The sequence below is a fragment of the Myodes glareolus genome, chromosome 9, assembly GCF_982192425.1.
Source record: "Myodes glareolus chromosome 9, mMyoGla1.1, whole genome shotgun sequence".
NCBI classification, from domain to species: Eukaryota; Metazoa; Chordata; class Mammalia; order Rodentia; family Cricetidae; genus Myodes; species Myodes glareolus.
Window position 1 is genome coordinate 8,701,456 of NC_142034.1, and position 17,001 is coordinate 8,718,456.

The 17,001-nt window shown below is 50.4% G+C and overlaps 1 protein-coding gene and 1 long non-coding RNA gene across 6 annotated transcripts in view; one reads left to right on the forward strand and one right to left on the reverse strand.

Moving 5' to 3' along the window:
- Sdk2 (sidekick cell adhesion molecule 2) overlaps positions 1-17,001 on the forward strand; it is a 276,319-nt gene that overhangs the window by 237,960 nt on the left and 21,358 nt on the right. For all 3 annotated transcript variants that reach the window (XM_087909821.1, XM_087909823.1, XM_087909820.1), the window contains 4 exons: positions 1,466-1,567; positions 1,660-1,775; positions 11,675-11,861; positions 14,963-15,100. In XM_087909821.1, the coding sequence (XP_087765947.1) occupies positions 1,466-1,567; positions 1,660-1,775; positions 11,675-11,861; positions 14,963-15,100 (543 nt within the window). The remainder of the gene's footprint in view (positions 1-1,465; positions 1,568-1,659; positions 1,776-11,674; positions 11,862-14,962; positions 15,101-17,001) is intronic.
- On the reverse strand, positions 697-15,991 carry LOC148120762 (uncharacterized). Of its 3 annotated transcripts, XR_015738720.1 has the most exons (6): positions 15,870-15,991; positions 7,426-7,560; positions 6,976-7,062; positions 6,360-6,404; positions 3,012-3,141; positions 697-1,076 (listed from the first exon to the last, which is right to left on the reverse strand). It is a non-coding gene; the product is annotated as an uncharacterized LOC148120762 (long non-coding RNA). The 3 variants fall into 3 exon arrangements; XR_015738719.1 differs by lacking the exons at positions 6,360-6,404; positions 6,976-7,062; XR_015738721.1 differs by lacking the exons at positions 697-1,076; positions 6,360-6,404; positions 6,976-7,062 and adding an exon at positions 1,923-2,860.

Genomic DNA, 17,001 nt, shown 5'->3' on the forward strand with positions numbered 1-17,001 from the left:
AAGCACCTTGAGGAGGAAGGGGTTTGTTTGGCTTACACATGCCAATCATACTCCATCGCTGAAGGAAGCCACGCAGGAACTCAAGGAACAGAAGTCGGGAAGGAACATTGCTTCCTGGCTTGCTCCCCCTTGGCTTTCTCAGTCTGCTTTCTTATACCACCCAAGGGTGGCCCCACCCACAGTGAGCTGGTCCCTCCCACACCAATCATTAATCAGGAAGATGCCCTCACAGACTTCCCTACAGGCCAGTCTGATGCAGGCATTCTCACAAATGAGGCTCCCTCTTCTCAGATGACTGTGTCAAGCTGACACCCACCCAGCGTGCCTGAATACTAGGACCGCCTGTGGCGCACATCTTAGGAGCTTGGGAAGCAGGGCCCTATCAACGCTGAGTAGCAAAATATAGATGTGAGTGGCTGAGGGACCAGCAGGTGAACAGCAGGAGGTAAAGCCTACTACAGGACAGGTAGGCAGGCCTCTACTGCTATTACCTGACCTGACGCCTGTAAGGAATGTTGGCCCTCGCTGTCTCCCTAGCCCTTCTGAGGCTCCTATAGTTATGTGGCTAGCTCACCTCTGTGCCTTCTCTGTTTCTGAAGCCTCAGCGGGTTCTTATACACACACATATGAACACACACGCGTGCACACACACACATACACACGCACACATGGCCTTCTGATCAGAAAAAGCCAACCTCAGAGTCTAGACTGCCCTTTATTCCTCAACATGAGCCTACTCCATGACAGAACTGACAGAACTGCCACTCTGGGGAACGATGGTAGGAAGGAGACAGGGAAGACAGGGACAGAGTATGGGAGGGCCAACTGGCCACCAGGGAAAGGGATCACATCTCCCATCCAGGACAACAGAACCCATTTTCTTGTAGCAGCTTCCATTCACCAGGCCTCCTCCCCCACACTTGACTAATACATGAGATTTCTTGACCCAGAATTCATGTTCCATAAGCACTTCCCCTCTAGGACTGAGCCAGTGGGGTGGGGTGGGGGTTGGGAGCACAGCTCACTAGTAGAGCTTGTGCTCAGCCTTCGGGAGAGCCTGGATCCATCCCTGGTCCCTGAAAGAGTAGGAAAATAAAAGAGCTGGTGAATAGGGACAGGTAGGACACAGCAGAAATATGGCTGAAATGGTTTGCGTCTGCCGTAGTGGGAAGGTTTGGCCCTCTGGTCCAGGGTGGCCAGGACTGTTAATATGACCCCCTTCAGTCTCAACACTATTCACTTGCAGGTGCAATGGTCTGTATGACCCTAGAGCAGGAGCCGCTTTGTGTCCTAAATTCTGTTGGCAGGGTACAGCCCAAACATCTAAGGCTTGCCTCTTACCTGTTTCCTCCCCAATGCCACATAGGGCACTAAGAATGGTAGATAATCCTCCTCCCTCCAGTCAGTAGCTCTAGCCTCCACGGGCTCTATGACCTGCATTCCTGATTCCCACTCTCGCCCACAGATCTGAGCAAGCACAAGCGTTATGAGATCCGGATGAGCGTGTACAACGCTGTGGGGGAGGGACCCTTGAGCCCACCACAAGAGGTCTTTGTCGGGGAGGCAGGTGAGTCCCAGGTACTCACCCAGGGTCCCCACCCTGCCCTAGCCACCTCCTTCCTCTTCCATAGCTCACTCACCAACCTTCATGCCCTCCAGTGCCCACAGCAGCACCCCAGAACGTGGCCATTCACAGTGCTACAGCCACACAGCTAGATGTGACCTGGGAGCCACCCCCACTGGACAGCCAGAATGGAGACATCCAAGGATACAAGGTACGGGTGATGCGGCAGAGGAACCGGGGTGCAGAGGGACAAAGGGGTGGGGGAAGGGTTGGGTGAGTCCGAAGCAAACCCTTTCTGATCACAGTCCCGTGTGTGCCCTCAGGCTCCACTGCACACGGGGGGGGGGGGGGGGGGGCCTTGGCTATCCGCACAGCTGACGGAAGTAAATACTGTGGTGTTGTAGAATGTACTTACATTCTGAGGCGGACTGAGCTTGGTCCAAGGAACTCAGACCACACCTCGGCTTATTCTGCTCTAAGGCACACAGTGCACAGCTCTACCACCTCCAGCCCCTCAGCCACTTAAGAGTTCTGAGGAGTAGGGGCTGGGGATGTGGCTTGGTTGGTAGAGGGCTTGCTTCGCCTGCACAAAACCCCAGGTTCAAACCACAGCACCACATAAGCCAGATGTGGTCTGTGTAACCCCAGCCCTCGGGAGGTAGAGACAGAAGGACTGGAGTTCAAGGTCTCAGGCCAACCTAGGCTACATGAGACTCTGTCTCAAAAAAACTTTTTAAAAGTTTACGGGTTCTTAGGCCCTGATATTGATTAGATGATCAGTTTGCCAAGCACCACTGGCAATATTTGAAAATCGGCTTGAAGGCCGTCTCTGATTCAGGATGCTGTGTTATTATGGTGGGGTTCGTTATCTGCAGAACCCTCTAAACTGCTGGAGGCTACATTGTGGCCATTAAGGTCCATTTTCTATGGATGAGGAAACTGTGGCCCAGTTGATGTGGTCTGGAGAGGTCACAAACTAACAGGTATTAGAATCCAGTGCCCAACTCCACCTTGCCAGAAAGCAGAAAACACACCGAGTCCCAGAGGAGGAGAGTGCAGAGCACATGACCAGGTCTTGGGGAAGAGGCAGAGTGTGGAGCACATGGCCAGGTCCCGGGAGGAGGCAGAGTGTGGAGCACATGGCCAGATCCTGGAAGGAGGCAGAGTGTGGAGCACATGGCCAGGTCCTGGGAGGAGGCAGAGTGTGGAGCACATGACCAGGTCCCGGGAGGAGACAGTGTGGAGCACATGGCCAGGTCCGGGGAGGAGACAGAGTGTGGAGCACATGGCCAGGTCCTGGGAGGAGGCAGAGTGTTGAAAAATAAAGAGCTAACCAACCTCATTCCTTAGAGCACACAGCCCCTGGCTGTGACGGAAGCTTGCCTCCCTAGCCAGTGTCTGGGGGAGACTGGTTCCTGATATTTGGATGGTATTTCAGAAAATTCACCCCATGCAGTGGCCCTGGGAGCACTGGGTATGCAAACCACAGGATCCAATGGCTTTGCTGGCCCAGCCTGTCATTCCACAGATGACAATGAGAGTCCACCAAGGTGAAGCACTGTTCTCTGTCACACAACCTGTGGAGACAGGCCACCCTGATGTAAGGCGAAACCTACCATAGGAAGCTTTTCCATCCAGGCTGGAGGAGGAGAAAGAAGGGGGAGGGAGGCATTATGCCAAGGAAGCTCTGAAGATGGGTGATACCCCCTCAAGGCTTTGCCCAGGAGTGCCAGCTGGGAAGACAAAATATTGCATCCATAGCATATGCCTCTGGAGGGAAAAGAGGTGTCAGGTGGAGCCAGCCACAGTGTGACAGTCACCAGACTATTGAGGTTTAAAAGTTGTGAACTGAACTACAGATCCAGGAAATGTGTGAGTGCCCAGGTACCATAGAGAACACAGAAAATGCCTTCAGCTTCCAGAAAATATAAGTAATACATGAGTCTGAAGTTAGGGATAGAACTGTCGTGTCCTTGATGCGAGCTAATCAGTGCTGTGGCATTCAGCACCCATTGACGGGACCTGATGTGTCCACATCTGCATCCAGGCTGCAGGCGGGGGGCTCAGCTGCCAGAGTGCTTACCTTGCATGTGTGACATCCTGGGCTCTGCCCCCAGCACCATATATCCAGCTGTGACGGTGCACACCTATAACCCCTGTAACACCTGTGTGTGACACCTGCAACAAACACCTGTAACCCCAGCACTCAGGAGGCGGAGGCAGAAGCATCAGAAGTTCAAGATCATCCTTTGCTACATAGCAAGTTCAAAGCCAGCCTAGGCTACATGAGTCCCTGGAAGAAGAAGGGGAAGTGGGTGGCGCTGGTAGATTCTGACAGATGACCCTGGTGTGAGGGAAGAAGCGGGAACATGGACAGCCCCACAGCCAGGGAGCATCAGGAAGATGGAACCTCGGTCACAGGGAAGGAAAAGGAGGAGGGAGCTGAGGGAGACCTGGAGTCTGGCTTCCACTTCAGAATGTCTTGCTGGCCGCCAAGAGAGACTACGAATCTGTAGTGGGGCTTAGGAGAAAGGCTCCGCCCCAGAGATGTGCACTGTAGAGTGCTCAGCATGTAGGTTGTGCGCTGACACAGATGGAAAACAAATACCCAAACCTGAGCCCTGAGGGGGAGCCTGAATGATGCTGACTCAGAGTGCAAAGGAGAAACTGCTTCTGAGGGGAGGGAAACGAGAATTGTCAGCTCCTGGTGCGAGACAGAGCCGGTACAGCCCGGGGAGCAGTTTTTCGGGGTGCTAAGAGAGGATTACAACCCAGATGGTGTGTGGATTTTTTTTAAGGTTTATTTATTTTTTATAATACAATGTTCTGTCTGCTTGCTTGCCTGCACACCAGAAGAGGGCATCAGCCCTCATCATAGATGGTTATGAGCTGCCTCGTGGTTGCTGGGAATTGAACTAAGGAACTCTGGAAGAGCAGTCAGTGCTCTTAACCTCTGAGCCCCAGTTTGTGGATCTTGATTGGTTTTATCTAAGATATCAGAGGGTCTGGGGATGTAGTTAAATTGATTGGACCCAAAGCCCTGGGTTCAGTCTGCAGTTAGCATAAACCAGGCATGACAGTGCACATCTGTAATGCTAGCACTAGGAGGCAGGAACAGAAGGTTCTGAAGTTCCAGATCATCCTTTCTTCCTTGGCTACCTAGTGAGCTTGAGGTCACTCTGGGCTATGTGAGATCCTATCCAGAAAAAAAGAAAAAAGTATCCTAGAATTAGGCCAGATAATTCAATTTAACAGTATTGGCCTACTAACTGTAACCCATAAGCCAAATCTGGCCCGCTGTCTTTGCATAAGTAATGTCTTGTTGGGCTATAGCCATGCCTATGTGTTTACAAATTGCCATGGCTACTTTTGCACAAGAAGGTGCTGAGCAGACCTGAATATTTGCAGCAGAGGCTGAGAGGTCTACGAACCCTAAAACCTTGATCAGCTAGTCCTCTGCAGAAAAAATAAATATAGTCAAGTTGGCCCTAAAGAGAGCCAGCAGAGCCATGGGTGCACACACCTTTAATCCCAGCACTCAGGGAGCAGGAACAGGCAGATTGCTGTGAGTTTGAGGCCAACCTCATCTACGTAGTGAGTTCCAGGCCATCCAGGGCCATGTGGTGAGTCTCAATTTTTAACTAATTAATTAAAAAGTGAACCATTAAGGCTAGGCATGGCGGTTCATGCCTGTAATTCATGTCCAGATGGTAAGAGAGCCTGAGACAGGAGAATTTTAAGTTCAAGGCCAGCCAGTGTTACAGTCTTGAAAATTAATGAGAAAAAAATGGATGGATGGATGGATGGATGGATGGATGGATGGATGGATGGATGGATGGGTTGATGGATGGATGAATGGGTGGATGGGTGGGTGAGTGGGTGTGTGGATGGATGGATGGGTGGATGGGTGGGTGGGTAGATGGGTGAGTGGGTGGGTGGGTGGGTAAGTGGATGGATGGATGGGTGCATAGGTGGATGATGGATGGATGGATGGATGGATGGATGGGTGGATGGGTGAGTAGGTGGATGATGGATGGATGGATGGATGGATGGATGGGTGGCTGGATGAGTGGGTGGATGGATGGAAAGAGAGCCACTGGGCCAGGCATGGCAGTACACACCCATCATCAAGTACTGGAGTGGAAAGTGGAGTTGAGGCAGGAGAATTGTGAATTCAAGGCCAGCTTAGGCTACCTATCAAGACTCTTACTCCAAAATAACAGGAGTGAAGTTGGAGAGATGGCTCATTAGTGAAGATCATTTGCTGTTTTTCTCAGCATCCACATCTGGCTATAACTTCAGCTCCAGGAGCTCTGGCGCCTTCCCCTGACCCCCACAGGCACCCGCATTCATGTGCACAGTCACACACACAAACACATGCACATATAACTAAAATTTCAGAATAAAATAGAAACAACAGATATAAATTGGTTGTGGTGATGCACATCCATAATCCCAGTATTCTGAAGGGGCAGGCAGGGAGATTCAAACTCCATGCTGGAGAGAGGACTCAGAGATTAAGGGTACTGGTTGCTCTTCCAGAGGTCTGGGTTCAATTCCCAGCATCCACATGGTAGTTCACAACTGTCCGTAACTGCAAGATCTAACACCCTCACACAGACACACAGGCAAAACACCAATGCACATAAAAAGAAAATAAATTATTTTTTTAAAAAAGTTCAAAGCCCTCCTCAACCATACAGCTAGTTTAAGGCTGTGCCAGGTTCCATGGGACTATATCAGAGTAAACAAACCAAAAGGGTCTGAGAACGTTAGTGATAGAATTACTGCTTACCATGCACAAGGCCCTGGGTTCCATCCACGGCACTGCCTCCCTCCTCTCCAGGAAAAAATAAATAAATAAAGACAGGAGAAACAACCAGCGTCAGGACAATAGGAAACAGCAGAGTCCCCCTGGTCCCTTCAGCTTCCCATCTCAGTGCCCTCCTGGGAGTGAAGTGAGAGAAAGGGCAGGGGCCGGGGAGTACAGCTGTCTATTCCCACAGGCTCTCCTGAGGCCGTGGAGTCAGCCTGCCGAGGATCATAGACATTGGAGGGAAATGTTGGGTCTGACATATTCCCTATTCCCTGTTGTTATTCCCTAGACACTGTGCTGCGACAACAGCTTACGTAGCCTTGACCTCGCATTAGGTGTTCTTAGCAATCTAGAGATGGCATGAAACTCACAAGAGGACAATGTAGCCCGTGTTACTGCAAGTGGCAGGATTGCCTCCTTTTAAAGCAAAATGATATTCCACTGTCTATGCACACAAGCACCATGTTTGTCTCCTCACCCACTGACAAATATTTAGAAGAGGATTTTGGTTTGTGTTTGTTTTTGAGACAGGGTCTTAGGTTAGCTCCAGCTGGTTTCAAACTAGCTATGTATTGGAGGATGACCTTGAACTTACGACTCTCAGCCTCTACTTCCAAGTGCCAGGTGACAGGTATGCAATAGGGTGCCTGGGTTTTCTACATCATGGCTACTGTGGATCTTCCTGCGGTGAACACGGGAGTATAAATATCTTCTTCAAGATCCTGATTTTAATACTTCTGGATACATTCCCAGAAATGAGATTGCTGGATCATATGGCAATTCTATTTTTAATTTTCTTTGAAGAACTCCAGACTGTTTCCCACAGTGGCTGTGCCATTTTGCATTTTCAGCAATGGCATGGGAGTCTTCTAAGTTCACTCCGTAGGGCTGGTTTTCTTTTGACATCTTGACAACAGCCACCACCGTAGGTGCTACAGGACAGGCCCTTGCAATTTGCTTTGTTTGAGACAGGGTCACATGTAACCCAGGCTGGTCCTCAACTCACCATATGGCTAAGAATGGTATTTAGCTTTGATTGTCTTACCTCCTCCACCAAGTGCTGTGATTATAGTCACGTGTCACGGTGCACAGCTGGTCATTGTGGCTTTCCAGGTTCCTCTTAGCCATTTATTTGTCTTCTTTCGTTTGGGAAAGGTCCATTTGTTTTCCTGCCACAAAGCTGGATGAACCCAGAAGACATGGTGTTAAGTGAAATAAGCCAAACACAGAAAGACTGGTCTGCGTGACCTCACTTATACATCAGAGTCCATGGACAACAATAACAAATAGAGTAGTCTAAGTCATGTGACCAGGAAGTAGAAGGTGGTTGCCAGAGGAGGGAAGGGCTGGAGAGATGCTGGTCAAAGGGTAAACATTTTAAGCCAGGCATGGTGGTGCATACCTTTAATCCCAGCGCTAAGAAGGCTGAGGCAGAGGATCACTCCAAGTTCCTATTGGAGGATCCAAGTTCCTCTTAGAGTGATCCCAGGCCAGCCTGAGCTACATGGTTGAGTTCCAGGCCTTCGTGAGTTTCAGTGAGACTATCTCACAGAAATCAAAAACAACCCCTAGCCAAAAGAGTTTCAGGCATCTAAGCTCTTGGGTCTTGCAGTACTTTAGCCATGACTAATAAAGCTGTAGTGTGTACCTGAAATACCCAGAGAAGCTAGCTCTTCAAGCTTCTCACTGCGCATGAGAAAAGCTAACTGTCTGAGCTGATGGATGCCAATTAGCTTGGTGTGACGATGTTCCACTGGTTCTGTGGATATCAAAACATGGGGGGGGGGGGGCTGTGGGTTTGGCTCAGCTGGTAGAGTGCTTGCCTAGCATGCATGATTCCCGGGGCTCAACCCTCAGCAGGCCTGAAACAGTTGTGGCAGTGTACACCTTTAATCCCAGCACTTTGGAGGTAGTGGCTCCAGGTCACATAAAAAGTTGAAGAGCAGGGAGCTGGAGAGATGGCTCAGCGGTTAAGAGCATTGCCTGCTCTTCCAAAGGTCCTGAGTTCAATTCCCGGCAACCACATGATGGCTCACAACCATCTGTAATGAGGTCTGGCGCCCTCTTCTGGCCTGCAGACATACACACAGACAGAATATTGTATACATAATAAATAAATATTTAAAAAAAAGTTCAAGAGCAGCTCAGGTTACAGAAGTCCCTGCCTCAAAAATAAAATAAAATTAAAAAGTTACAATGATGCATGCTTGCCAAGGTCCTAGGTTCTGTTTCTAGCACTATAAACAACAGCAATAAATAAATAAGGACATTAATTATATATCTTTATTACATTAAAACTTTGTCAACTATACCTCAGAAAAGTTTTTAAAGGAATTGGGGCCGGACAGTGGTGGCACACACCTTTAATCCCAGCACTTGGGAGGTAGAGACAGGCGGATCTCTGTGAGTTCAAAGCCAGCCTGATCTTCAAAATGAGTTCCAAGACAGGTTCCAAAGCTATAGAGAAACCGTCTCAGAAAAGAAAAAGAAAAAGAAAAAGGAAAAGGAAATGGTCTGGTAATAAAAACAAGTAGATAAGAATAGGAATCAGGGTTATTGACTGCCGCTCCAGCCCCTATCTGTATCAGGTATCGCCCCACATGACATAGGTCTGTTGAGCGTCAACCATGTGTCAGGTGTGATTCTAGGTGCCCGAGACACAGAGGAGCCAGATGGAGTGGGGTTCCTTCTGGAGCCCTCAGCCTGGTATATACCCACTTCCCTGTGAGTGGGCACTCTACCCATCAACCAGGGAACTGGGAACCGGGATCCAGACTTACCCCCCTTGTCCCTTTTACTGTGTATCCTCGTCTTACAAAGGTCTACTGGCGGCAAACAGGTGCCCTGTCTCTGTATGTGCTACACCCTGACACTGCCCTGCCCAAGCGCATGGTTCCTAGCCATCAACCTTGTCCCCCCAGAAGCACTGAGTATCTCCCACTGGGGCCCTTCACCCACAGAAGGTCATAAAGGCTTTCTGAAATTTGTTTCTTCTTTTGTTCATTGTTTAGTATTTTTATACATAAAATATGTGTTTGTCGGCATGAGTTTGTGTCTACCATGTGCGTTCAGGAACCCAAGGAAGCCAGAAGAGGGCATAAAATCTCAAACCAGAGTTATAGGAAGTTGTAAGCCACTAGATATGGGTGCTGGGAACCAACCTAGGTCCTTTGCAAGAGTGCTGCTAACCACTGAGCCATCTCTCCTGCCCCTTTTTTTGAGGAGTGGGGGATTTTGAGGCAGGGTTTCTCTGTGTAACAACCTTGGCTGTCCTGGAACTCGCTCTGTAGACTAGGCTGGCCTTGAACTCACAGACGTCTGCCTGCCTCTGCCTCTGGAGTGCTAGTGTTAAAGGCGTGCGCCACCACCGCCCGGCCCTTATTTCGTCTTTTAATGCCCTTTTCTAACCTCATGTTTTTGTTCATGTCTCATTATTTCCTTGCTTGGTCCATTTACTGGAGAATTCAAGGCCATCATCCGTGGGATGGGGACGTAGCTCATCTTTAAAGTGCTTGACGACAGTTTACTCTGCTCCGGTGATACACAGACATGATATAGTATACATAAAACCTAAGCTTCATCTTCAGCAGAGGGAGAGGGACCAGGAGGGAGGGGAGAGGAAGGGGCAGGAGAGGAAGGGGGGAAATCAAAGATGGTCTCCCAGGCTCACTGCCCTTCCTGCTCTGCCCTCTATTCACTTTCCCAAACCTCACTCCAAGTAGATTCTCATCCCCACCACCCCTCCAAACCTCATCCTGCTGAGGCTGCTGATAAACGCACCCTGTTCTTCATCAACCCCATCCCAGGCTTCGCCCTGCCTGTCTCTGCAGTGGCATACCTTACACAGCTGAGCCACAGCCTTCTCCTGCCCATTTCTCCTCACGCTGCCCCATCGCCCCTCCTCAGTCTCCATGGCTGTTCCAGCTCCCCCAGCACGTCAGCACAGAGGTCCCAGACTCCATCTATTCCTCGCCTCTGGCTAAAAGAATCAGGCAGTCCTCTGGGCATGCTCAGCAAACTGCTGGCGCTCGGGGGGAGTGTGCAGATCCATAAGATTAGCCTTGAGCTTTCTGAACTCTGACTCCAGCCGAAGCTGTGTGGCTGCTGTAGTGGCCTCATAGTCGATGGATGAGTGATTTTATGAATGAAGACCGCAACTCCCCATATAAAGAATCAAGAAAAAAAAAGGAGGCAAGGTAGTAGAAAAGCAAGGCTTTTGTAGTAACAAGATGTCCTAACTGCCGTTTGTACATGCTGGGGGCGGACACTTTTATTAGCTCTTTCTCACTTTTATTGGTATAGAGAAAATGAAAAGCCAACGGCGTACAGAAACCTCTTTGGCCAGCAGGTGGCGCCAAAAGATCTCTGATCTTGTGCAAGGTTTGGGACTCCAGGCTTTACAGAGGGTCCCAGCTCAACATTCCTAGTGTAGTTTGAGAATCTTCTATGTGTGTTTAAAAGCACTAACCCATGCTTGTTGCAGAGTGCCTGGAGACTCCATAGGAAGCTCCTGCTGCATCGAGGACCTAAAATCTTCCACAAACATGCCATATCTTTAAAAGCTGACCAGTTTCCCCAGGGAAGCCCTACTCCCACTTTTTCAGTTCTTACAGCCTATGGTTCTGAAACCCTGCAAAGTAGGAGTCCTCCATCCCTCTGTAGCTGAGAGAAATCATGCCTGACCAAGTCACATGGCTAGCAAATGGTGCTATCAGAATTCAGCCTCGAACCAAATGTCATGTTACTCCAGCCTTCCCCTGCAGCAGGCTTTGTAAACTGGCATAGCTATGTGTATCAAATTTGGATTATACACAACCACACACAACTGTAATGTGCATGCATGTGTGTGTGTGTGTGTGTGTGTGTGTGTGTGCGTGCGTGCATGAGCATCATCAGTGGTCTTAGTAGCCTGCAGCTGCTGATGTGGTCAGGACAGAGGCTCTCTGCTCCTCACCAATTTCCTGGCATTCCCAGGTACTTGTGCCCCACACACGAAACAGAGTCCATGTTTGCTCTCACCTCTACAGCTCACACTCTTGAATGACAGATTCCTATCCTGAGGTTAACATGTCTGTGTCGTATGCTACAGATACCAACCACAGTGACCCATGATATACAGTTTCCCGTCTAGACATTGTCTATTAAAAGGAAAGTTCTGGAACCTTTCTCAAAGAGCTCTTAGCTACTTCCTGGTTGAAGGCAGATGTGTCTTTGAACCCTGCGATGGGCAGAGACAGAGGGGAAACCTAATGTCTTCACCCTGCTCACTCCCACTATCCTTGGGGTCCCCACAGATTTATTTCTGGGAAGTTCAGCGGAGGAACCTCACCGAGAGGGTGAAGACGCTTTTCCTGGCTGAGAACAGTGTGAAGCTCAAGAATCTGACAGGCTACACAGCCTACATGGTCAGCGTAGCAGCCTTCAATGCTGCGGGGGATGGGCCACGGAGCACCCCCACCCGAGGCCAGACTCAGCAAGCAGGTAGGGAGAAGTCTTGGGGAGGTTGGTTTGTGGGGGACACGAAGACCACACCTGGTATCAGAGCTGTCTCATGCAGCCAGGAAGCTGGGTTTGATAACCAGGCCCTGCTTCCAGATGCCCTGCAGAGAGAGAACCCAGCCTGCCAAGAAGGTTCTAGACATAAGTCAAGACAAAAAAGAAACTCTCACCACGAACCTGGAGACAAACCCCAGATCTCACCCAGCCTGTTCTACCCACCTTGTCTCAGCTTTGGGACTAGCCTCCACTCCCAGCCCCTACCTGGCTTCCTCCTCCTTTCTTTTGTCTCCTTGTCTTTGTTCATCCCACCTATGTTTATTATATTCTATGAGCCCACACTTTTGCTTCATCCCGGTGATGCAACAATAAGAGAGAAAAAAAAGAAAGAAAAAAAAGAAAACAATGTCTGCATCCTAGTGAGAGCCACGGATCATAAACAAACACAGATGAGCTGGCTCAGAGAGTGGTAAGGATGGAGAGTCTAAGAGGAGCGGGGTATGGGGAGCTTTGGACAGGCCCGCCCACAAGATGTAGCCTGGCCAAGATGGCTACATCTGATCTGAGATTTGAATGAGAGAGGACTCGCTGCAGTGGGAAGTTCTGGAGACAGAGCAGGAAGCCGGGTTCCTGTCAGAAGGACCAGCAGGTGCAGAGGCTTGGGGGCTGGAGGGAATTAGAGAACAGGACTGGGTGCTGATTAGGAACTGGGGTGAGTCTCCAAGGGTCTGGAGGATGGGGATTTGCATTAAGTGTAATAGGAAGACACGGGAGGTTTTGAGCTGTTGAGAAGTAGATCTTTTTATATTTGGGGAAACTGGCTCTGCCTTCTGGACTGGGAGACTGGAGGGAGAAGGGGGAGAGGCAGAGAGGCCAGGTGGGGACCGGACACAGGACAGGGCAGAGGAAGGAGAGAGGGTGCAGATTCTCTTGTCATGAGGTGTCCCAAACCATTTTGGTTAGTGTCACACTGGGTCCCCCCGTAAGTCCCGGGGTGAGCAGAGCAGTGTCCCTTCTTTTTCACAATGGGCAAGGGTCACCCCAGAAAACATGCTTTTTGCTCAGGGTTCCCTGGTAAACCATAGGGGAAAGAGCAGATGCTGGAACCAAAGCCATCCAAGGGAGTTCGGGGGGTTTCTGTTTGTTTGTTTCCAATGTGGACTTGTTCCAGCGTAAACAGTCAACACTCCAAATCCGTGAGCTCCAAATCTGCAGATTCAACCAAGCAAGAAAGGAAAATAGTCCCCAAAATGCTTCTGCCTGGGTGTGGCACCACAGCCCTGTAATCTAAGCATTTGGAGGGGAAGCCAGGAGGATCAAGAGCTCAAAGTCAGGACTGTCAAGATGACTCAGCGGTTAGGAGCACTTGACTGCCCTTCCAGAAGGCAGAGTTCAGTTCCCAACACCCACATCAGGCGTCTCACAACCACCCTCCGGCCTCAATCCAAGGGATCCAACTCCTTTGTCTGACCTCTGAGGGCACCTGCGCTCATGTAACATACACACAGACGTATATACACATAAAGGAAAATAAAAACAAGCCTTTAAAATAGGTAAGATCAAAGTCACCTCCAACTACACGGCAAGTTCAAGGTCACCCTGAGCTACACAAGGACGCCTCAAAAAACAAACAAACAAAAGTATCTAGACTGAAAATGTATAGACAACACCACATAACAATTATTTAGCAACATTGCATTGCACCCAGAATCATAAGTAACCTAGAGAGAGTGAAAGTATACGGAAGGGGCTAGAGGAGATCTCAGAGGTACCTCTAGCCTAGCCTAAGAGATGCGATACGTGTCTTGGCTTTAATTGCCAACAACACAAAAGAAGGATGTGTGTAGCTTATATGCCAAAGTGACACCATTTTATATATGACAAGCATCCTCAGATTTTTGTTAGATCCAATTGACTATGGATACAGAAGGCAAAAGGACAACCTTCTGCCCTAGCCAACCGAAACCAGCTTTTCTAGCCCAATGCACCCCTAGCTGTGGTTCCCATGACCCTTAAGGAAAGCAAGCTACCAGAGACAGTTCCTAACCAGGATCCTCTCTGGGACAAGCCCCCACTCCAGAGGAGCCTTTCCTCCACCGGCTCCGCCAGCTCAGCCAGAGGCTGAACTTGGGTGTGCTAGCCTCCATCTGTCTGTCTGCCGGCCCATCTCAACGATGCTCAATATGAACCCCGGGGACACTAGAAGCTTCCGGAGCTGTAGCAGTAGAACAGAATGTCCTGTCCCGTATCCTACCCCTGAGTGGGGGGGAGGGGCAGGAAAGGACCCTGAGTTCACCTCCCTCCCTTCAAAGACAGCAGGGGAGATGAAGCCGGAAGCTGTCAAGATTAGTTCTGACTTGGTGGGAGGCAGCACTGGACAATAATAGCCTGGCCATCCACCCAACCAGCTTGGGATGCTGGGAGCAAAGGAATGCTTCCCGCCACCCACCCCCACTGCCACACACCAGAATCGTCCATCTCCATGTTTTCAGAGTTCACCCCAGGGGTCTCAGTACAAGAAAACATCTCCTCCAGAGGATCTGACTGTCCTTGGCCTGGCTCCTCCTGACAGCGTGGTGTCTCTTTGACAAGCCCTGCAGCCCAGGGATGAAAGGAAGGCCATGTCTCCGGAGTTCTGACATCTTGTTTAGCGCCCACTCTGAGACAGAGACACCCCCACCTTCTCTAGCAGGATTGCTGAAAGACACTCCCCACGGTGCCAGGAAATGGTCTTGCCCCACACTGACCCTTGGGGATGCAGTGGCTGGTCCCATGCTGCTAGCCAGGACTTAGAGCCACATAGGAAAGAATCCAGACTCCCCATCTTTAAGGAGGGCTTTTTTTGTCCCAGGGCCGGCCGGGGCCTCTGATGCTAGACAGCTGAGTGCTAATGATGTCAAGGGAGGAGGAGAGAGGGTTCAAGGGCCTCAAGTGACCCTTTCTGCCTTCTTTTTCTGCCTAGCTTCACTCTCTCTTCTTTCCGGGCATGGACCCAAACTCTCCTGCTAGTTGCTTGGAGCCCAACCTGAGGCTTTGAACTTGCACAAAGAGAGAAAAACACAAGCCCTTTGCTGTCTCTCCAACAGCCCCCAGCGCCCCAGGCTCAGTCAAGTTCAGCGAGCTGACCACGACCTCAGTGAATGTGTCCTGGGAAGCCCCCGAGTTCCCCAATGGTCCTCTGGAGGGCTACAGGCTGGTGTATGAGCCCTGCACCCCCGTGGATGGTGAGTAGGAACCTCCCACATGGCCTGAACTCTTCCCTATCTAGGGCCGACTTGCACCCAGAGACCATATCAGGATCACAACTCGGGAGTTAGAGGTGGGGAGAGTCTTTCCTTCTTGTAGATGGGAAGGCAGAGGCTCGACCCAGGAAAAGGGTGCTTCTGAGACAAAAGCCTCTGAGGACAAAGTCGAAGCAGCCTCCTAAGGCACATCATCTTCTGTGCTGGCAGGGGATGGACATTGGAGGGAGGGAGAGAGGGAGGAAGGAAGAGGGGGAGAGAGGGAATGAATCCAGGCAAAATATAATTTCCCCAAGATGGGACAGGACCTCGAAGAAAAGTCCCCTGATGGCCTTCTCATGATATCCTGGCCCCCTTCCTAACAGGAGAGTTCTCAGCAGCCTCCCCCCATTGGAGGGTCAGAGACCCCTTTAGAAATCGAGTCAAAGCCCGGGGAGCATCCCCAGGAGGATGTGTGAGAGTGGGCAGTCACTCGACCCCTGCTCTGCACACTAGATACACACACACTATCCTAGTTCAGGCCTTCTTCAGACCAGTCCCTCTCAGCCTCTGCTCTTCCCAGTTCCCCAACAAGATCCTGCTCCACTTCTGGGGCCGGACTGACAGTCCTGACAGCTGATATCTGGTACCTGCCAACTTTCTCACACAGCATAGCCCAATGCCAGCTGGTAGGAATGGGGCAGGGGTAAGCAGAAGCCCACAGAAGTCAGTTTTATTCCCTGCCGCTATCATAAGAGAACAAGGAACTTACAAGAAAGAAGGGGACTAGGCTCCTCAGTGTCTGGGTCTGCCTTAGAAGTGACACCCCGGTGGCAGGAAGTGACCACTTTTGTGGTCACCTCCCCCTCACTCTCTCTGCCCAGCACTGGAACCTGGCAAGAACAAGGGGTGGAGCCTGGGAGCATTAGGCAGCTAGCAGTTCTGGGTCAGCGGTGGGAACAATGGCCCTCAGTCTTTCTTGCCACCACCTGGGTGCCAGCTGCCTGTCCCGCAGAGCAAAGCTGTCAGAACCAAGGGGGAAGCAGGTCCTGGGGAGAGATGCAGTCAGAAGCAGGGCTAGGTCAGAGGTCAAGAAGACAAAATGCAGGGAACCGAGACAGGCCCCTGTCCCAGTGGCTTCTACCTGACCTGAGGACCTCCCACTGAGAAACGGAGTACTTGGCCTCTTGTGGTCTTATTCCATCAGGGTTTAGACCACCTGGCTAAACTCCATTTCCCTATAGGTTTCTAAGTTCTATGTAATGGCCTAGCTAGTAAGTAAGGGGCACCATCTAGCATGTGCCACAGCTCTGGAGCAGGCCAGCAGCACCCCATTTTCTTATAGATCTAGACCAGTAAAGGGTTTGCTCAGTAGCGTCTAAAGCAGTCGTTCAGTAAGTAAATAGGGGTCAGAGGTGCGGCTCCATTGGTAAAGGGCTTGCCTGGCATGCTTAAAGCCCTGGGTTCCATCCTTACCACATAGACCAACCATGGTGATCCATGCCTATAATTCCAGCACTCAGAAGGTGGAGGCGGCAAGATCGGGAGTTCAGGGTCATCCTTAGCTAAATAGCAAGTCTGAGGTCAGTTTGAGCTACTAGAGACACTATCTCAAAAGTAAGTAGGACCAGCCTGGAGGTAGTGGCACACACCTTTAAATCAGCACTAGGGAGGCTGAGGCAGGCGGATCTCTGTGAGTTTGAAGCCAGGCTTGTCAACAGAGTAAGTTCCAGGTCAGCCAGGACTATGCAGAGAAACCCTGTCTCTAAATAAGTAAATAAATAATAGTGCCTAGAGATATGGCTTAGAAGTTTAGGGTACTGTCTGCTGTTCCAGAGAACCAATTCCCAAGCACCCACGTGGCAGGTCATTGCCATCTGTAACTCCACTTTCAGGGAACTCAG